Source organism: Benincasa hispida, chromosome 8, assembly GCF_027475165.1.
Source record: "Benincasa hispida cultivar pf3 chromosome 8, pf3_genome.v1.1, whole genome shotgun sequence".
In the NCBI taxonomy this organism is placed as follows: domain Eukaryota; kingdom Viridiplantae; phylum Streptophyta; class Magnoliopsida; order Cucurbitales; family Cucurbitaceae; genus Benincasa; species Benincasa hispida.
This window is the reverse complement of record NC_143485.1, coordinates 15,849,255-15,855,223: the sequence shown is the minus strand read 5'-3', so window position 1 is coordinate 15,855,223 and position 5,969 is coordinate 15,849,255. Positions and strand designations below refer to the sequence as shown.

The following is a 5,969-nucleotide window of genomic DNA, read 5'->3' as shown; positions in this document are numbered from 1 at the left end:
GTTTCCATGAGGGGAGTAAATATACTAAGAGTATCATATTATATGAAATATGTATTCTTTTTCCTTCACTAGGATTTTTTTTCCAGTGGGTTTTTTCTATTACGGTTTTAATGAGATATATTTCATATATAATGGGCATCTAAGGGGAGTATTATAAATATGTTAAATTAGGTGTAATGTAGATGCCCTGTCCGTTGGCCATGTGTCACTTATCCATTACCCATGTGTTGTCCATGTATCTCAAGACTACACACGGTTAGTATATGTGATCCACCTCCTACTTTCAAATTGCTTATAAATAGTGACATTTGGTGGGTTTTGAAAGATAAATATTGGTGATCAAGATTGGAGAAAGTGGAGAAATTCATCTTTTGTTATTTTATTTATTTTATTATATATTATTATTATATTATATTTATTTTAGTATTATATTTTATTGGTATTCGTGTTCCATTGTACTCTTCAAATTAACAATAATGATGAATTTATAAACAACGATATGGGCTTTTATTTTCTCTCCATATGTCAACAAAACGTCTTTATTATTAATCTAATCTTCCTTGTATCCTCACTTGTGAGTTGTGTCTTTCCGGTTAATTATATGCATTGTAACATCAAATTCATTTAATTGCAATTTTTTAAAGTACCATTTAATTGCAATTTAATACATACCAACCAAGTCTATTAATTTAATTAAAGTCTCATTTAATAATATTCTTCAAAATTAAGCCTATATATACTTCCACCTATTGATAAAGTTTTAGAGAAAAATGACATTAGGACTAATCTTTTTTTGTCGAAACTTATAAAACTAGTTGATGAATTAGAAAAAATTGAACTGGGGATAAAAATTGCAAACACACATTTAATTTTGGGGTCTACTACTTTGATGAAATTGAAATGTTAGGATTCAAAATGATACAACAGATAAATTCAAGGACAATTTTTTTTGTTCCTTATGGTTATTATGTATACAAAATTAATCTTCTCCTAAAATAAATACATCGTTTCATTGACAAAATAAGCTTAGCTCAACAATAATTGACATGATCTCTTTCTTTAGAGGTTGGAGGTTTGATCCCACCTTCGTAGTTATTACAACAACACTCCATAACAATAGAGATTTCAAAAGAGCAATACATGGAGCATCTCATGATGCACATATAACCATATGACAAATTATGATTGGATAATTCGATGAGTGATAGATGCTACTCACGATAATGCTACTCCAGATGTGCTAGTCCATTTCAAAATTTTATTTAAACAATGTCTTAATATAAATAACAAGTTTGAGTAAATTTCATTTCTACAACGGACAATCTATGGAACAAAGGAAAAAAGTTTAGGAAGTAATAATTTTGTAATATTGGTAGCATTGAAATATATTAGTTTTGTCTCTAAAGTCTAAACTAAAGGGTCAAACTAACAAAACTTGAGTCAAAAGATAGTGATAGAGTAGAGTAATAGAATTTTTTTTAGTACAACGATGGTGAGGTAAGGGATTAAACCTCTGATCTCTTGGAATGAAGATGATGTTAATACCACTGAGCTAAATTCACTTTGACGTATGCGAGCGTGTTGTAGAGTAGAAGGTTTTGGTTCGAGCAAACAAAAGTAAAGCCAACAAAGTCCCAAAGGAAGAGAAGCAACCCCATATAAAAAAAGTAGTTCTATAGCACTCAACTCCAATGCATTTCCCAGTGCCATCACCACCAGCTTGTTTATGGTAAAGAAAAGCAGCCATATACCCAAAAAGAAATGACCCAAAAGGAATATTGGCAACAAGAAGGTTGTGGTTTATTGAGAAATTATTAGCCCCAAATAACTCACTGGTTGTGGACACAGAAATGGAAGTAATTGCACCTGTACACACTGCAATTATGGCAGTGCTCACACATAGGCTCACATCAGTTGGACATAAAAGAAGGAAGAAACCCCCACATAATACTCCCATTAATCCCACCATCCAACCTGGCTTTGATTTCATACATTTCTTCCTGCACCCAACATTTATAAAATCAGATCACCCAAATTCAAACAAAAGAAGCGTTTAACAATCACCAGGGTCCATCAAATAAATTCATAATGAGTACATGAATTTTTGTTGGTAATGATTTCGACTTTATACTTTCAAATTTATAATAATTTAGTCTTGTATTTTATAATTTGTTACAGTTTGGTTCTTATAGTGATTTTTTTATATCCAAATTATATCTTTGATTTTTATTGCTTAGTTTTTATAGTTTATAATTAAATTTGATTTCTGAGAGTTTAACCATCTACACGTGTAAGAAATTTTATTAAATTATACTAATATTTTTTATGTTAAAAATATTATTTTGGTCTATATATTTTAAGATTTATCAATTTTAATCACCCTAATTGTCTTTATACTTTAAGTACATCTTAAATTTAATCATCGAAGTGAGTTGTTTATCAAAATTGATTAAATAATAATAATAATTTTCATGAAAAAAAAACATAAAATATGAATATATTTTTAGTGAAAATGAAAATAAAAAATAATAAAAAAATTCACAATGAACTAATAATAGATTTGTTGAAAATAAATTAAAATTAGATATTTTAAAGTAATTAAAATTGAACAAACTGCCCAATATAAAGAACAAAATGATATTTAAAGAACAAAATGATATTTTAATTCATTTTCGACTAGATCGTTATTAACTAAAATTTATCTGTTAGGTTAATAATGGATGAAAAGTGTTTTTAAGTTTTAACAACGATTTGATTTACCTTGACAGAAAATAGTCGAGAATCGAGGGCATGAGGCGACCGAAGAACCCAAACGATGACGACAAAGATACCAATGATGACACACTCGAGCTTCCACGAGACTCTGCTATTTGCCCCAAGTTGTTTAAGAATGCCAATCCCAATGTTGCACCAAATAAATAAACACCAAAATATAACCAAAAGTTTATTCTTTTCACCATCTCTTTCGCTCCAATCTCCTCCATTGCTTCTTCACTATCTCCATCTCTTTCCAATTTACTCTGATTTTCCCCTCTCACTCTCTCTACATCTTTATTTTCTTCCACTGTAAAATGATAAACCCGTCTCTCTTTTCCTTCTTTTAATGACTCCTTCACTTTCTCTACAACTGCAACCACCAATGGAAGAACCAAAAACACCACAATCCCAACCAACCCACTCAATGGCGACAACATTCTTGAAATCGATCCCACACTTGTAACTGCTGCAAAAATCCCAGTGGCTATGGTTATTACAAAGATTACAAAAAACCCAACTTCCAATTTTCCTTGTTCTTCCACTACTTTGAGAATTCTAGCCAATGGAGACGCCAAGACACAAACCCCCATCGGCAAAACAGAGTTCAATAGAAGAAATGTTTCAGTTGTTTTGGAAGAATGTTTAGAGAATATTGAACTGACAATATTTGTATATATTTTAGCACTTAATCCTTGGTAACTTGTTGATATCCCAACTGCAATTTGGCGATTTGTTCCAAAGTTTGTAATGGCAACCATGTAACAGACTGTGTTGATCCAGCAAATGCTGTTTCCGGCTAGAACCGTCAGTAAGAAAATGACACAATAAGAGGGAGATTGTATTTGGTTTGTAACGAAGAGATATTGAACGCCATAGCCAACAAGGCCAAGAGAAGCACCGATGAAAAGGACTAACCAAAGAGGTAAATAGTTAGCAGCAAGGCCGGAGAAGCAGGCGAAGAGCTTGCCGGCGTCGGAGGCGAATGCGAGGTTGTTGAGTTGCAACTGTGACATGGAAAGTTGTTGTTTGAGTTGAGAAGAATAAGAGGGGAAGTTGAAGTTGGTGCCATTGATGGATTGAAGCCATATGATTCCAACGAGGCTAAGCCATTGGAAGACTATGGAAGAAGACATGTCAGTCTCTGTTTTTCCCCTGTCAAGAAACAGAGGAGATGGGAAAATTGGAAAACAGGGGAGGATTAAATTGGATGATTTTGTTGATTATAAAATGAATAAAAAAAGGGTTGATTTGATTATAATTTATATTGTTTATGGTAATAAGAATCTTATGTGGCTATTGTCATTAAAATGTGGTTGATTACAGACCACCACATTCAACATTAATGGAGTGATTTGCATGGGTGTCCTAAGCCAATTAAATCTGTCTCATAAGAGGTTAATGGTTAATGGACGTTTTCATAGTAAGTAAAATATGAAAAGCATCAATTACGTATAAACCTAGACTTAATATCAATAGTAAAAAGGTAATAAATCATTTTTAGCCCTACATTTGCAAGGAGGTTTCAAAAAAAAAAAAAAAAAAAAAAAAAAAAAGGGAAAAAAAAAAAAGAAAAGAAGAAGAAGAACGTAATAGAATTTTCAGTTTGATTTTCATACCTTCTTGATTGAGACGAATATGGAATGGGAATATACGATCATTACTCATATAATATCTCTACATAATCCCATTCTTTGTGGTTAATACAATGCCAAAAAGAAACGGTAGTATTAATTTGAGAACCATTATAAATTACCTTACCTCCTTGGATTGGTCAATTTATATTGATCAATTAATAACATATAAAATGATGTTGCACAAGTCTCATGCTCCTATTTTTCTAGTCACACAAAATATATTTTTAATTATCCTTTTTGTCCGATCACACCTATTTTTTTTTTTCAAAATGAATAATTAGATTGTTTAAAGTAGAAACTCCATTAATTCTTTAAAGAAATTGGTTTGTTGTTATTGTTTTAGGGGTGGAAGGGGAGTAGGGCTTCCAACCATATGTAGAAAAGATTTTGTAGGGAAAAGGAAAGAATCTAGAGGGGATATGACCATTGGGGTAGGAGGCTATATTCAAATTGATGTGAAATATATATACCTCCTAATTTTAAGTTAAAAGATTTGATTTTTCTCCATTTATTTAGAAGATGAAGAAAAAAAAAAAGATAATGGTTGATGTATCCATCTTTATACATATTTTATCATTGTTCACACAAAAAAATAATTAAAATATTTCATAAAAATAAAAAAAAATTTAATACGTAATAGATTATGATCGGACAGTTAGATAGATATACGAAAGTATGTGCTATATAAGATGTGCCATTTTTTAATAAATAAATCACTGAAAAAGAAGTATGAAAGGGAAGGGTATTTAAGGAAAAAAAAAAATAAAAGTGTGTAGGTAGTTGAGTTTGTGTGTTGGAGGAATTGTTGTTAAATAAAATGCAGTTTGTGCATTAAATGGACGTGGTGCGCGCGGCCCCCTATCGACACTGAAAAATTATTTTGGGCGGAAAAAAAAATACTTAGGTTCATCTTCGGCCTATTTATATTTGTGTATTTTATAAAATTATTCGATTTTCATTTGTTTTGTGACAAGTTCTTCTTGTTCTTTTCTGATATATTTTAATTTATTTTGTGCGTGTGTGATTAGAGCAGTATGTATAAAATTGGGTACATCAATGTAACAAAGTATACAAAGTATTGTGCTACTGATATGGTGGCGGATCATTTTACTTTATTTTATTTTAGCATAAAATGCATTTTTGGTTCCTTAGGTTTGGACTTGACATTTATTTGGTCCAAAGTTTTAAAAAGTACACATTAGTCCCCCAATTTCTAAAAATAATTTTAAATGGTCCATGACTTACCTTAAAACTTACGGAATGCCAACTTGACCGTTAAATGTTGATTGTGAATGGTATGAAAAATTAAATCATTTAACTATTTGGTAAAATTATTTGATTAGTTGGCAAATAATTTGAAATTTTATTTATTTTTAAATAAACTATTTAGAACATTTTAATGAGGGTTTTAATTTTTTTTGGCAGGCTTCGTAAAACCATCCTCACTTTCAGTATTGAATTTTTCCCTTATTCACATTTCCAACCTAATAACATTCAATTAAGCAAAAAAAAAAAAAAAAAAAGTTATTCAAGATAATTCCCGTAAAGTAAGAGGTTTTCAGCCCATTTACTGAGAGA

The 5,969-nt window shown here is 30.8% G+C and overlaps 1 protein-coding gene across 1 annotated transcript; it reads right to left on the bottom strand.

Moving 5' to 3' along the window:
- Positions 1-1,238: 1,238 nt before the first annotated feature.
- On the bottom strand, positions 1,239-3,990 carry LOC120083425 (Major facilitator superfamily protein). Its single transcript, XM_039039183.2, has 2 exons — positions 2,761-3,990; positions 1,239-2,000 (listed from the first exon to the last, which is right to left on the bottom strand). Exons 1-2 carry the CDS (start codon positions 3,888-3,890, stop codon positions 1,559-1,561), a joined length of 1,572 nt encoding a protein of 523 aa, XP_038895111.1. The 5' UTR covers positions 3,891-3,990; the 3' UTR covers positions 1,239-1,558.
- Between the last annotated feature and the right edge of the window lie 1,979 nt (positions 3,991-5,969).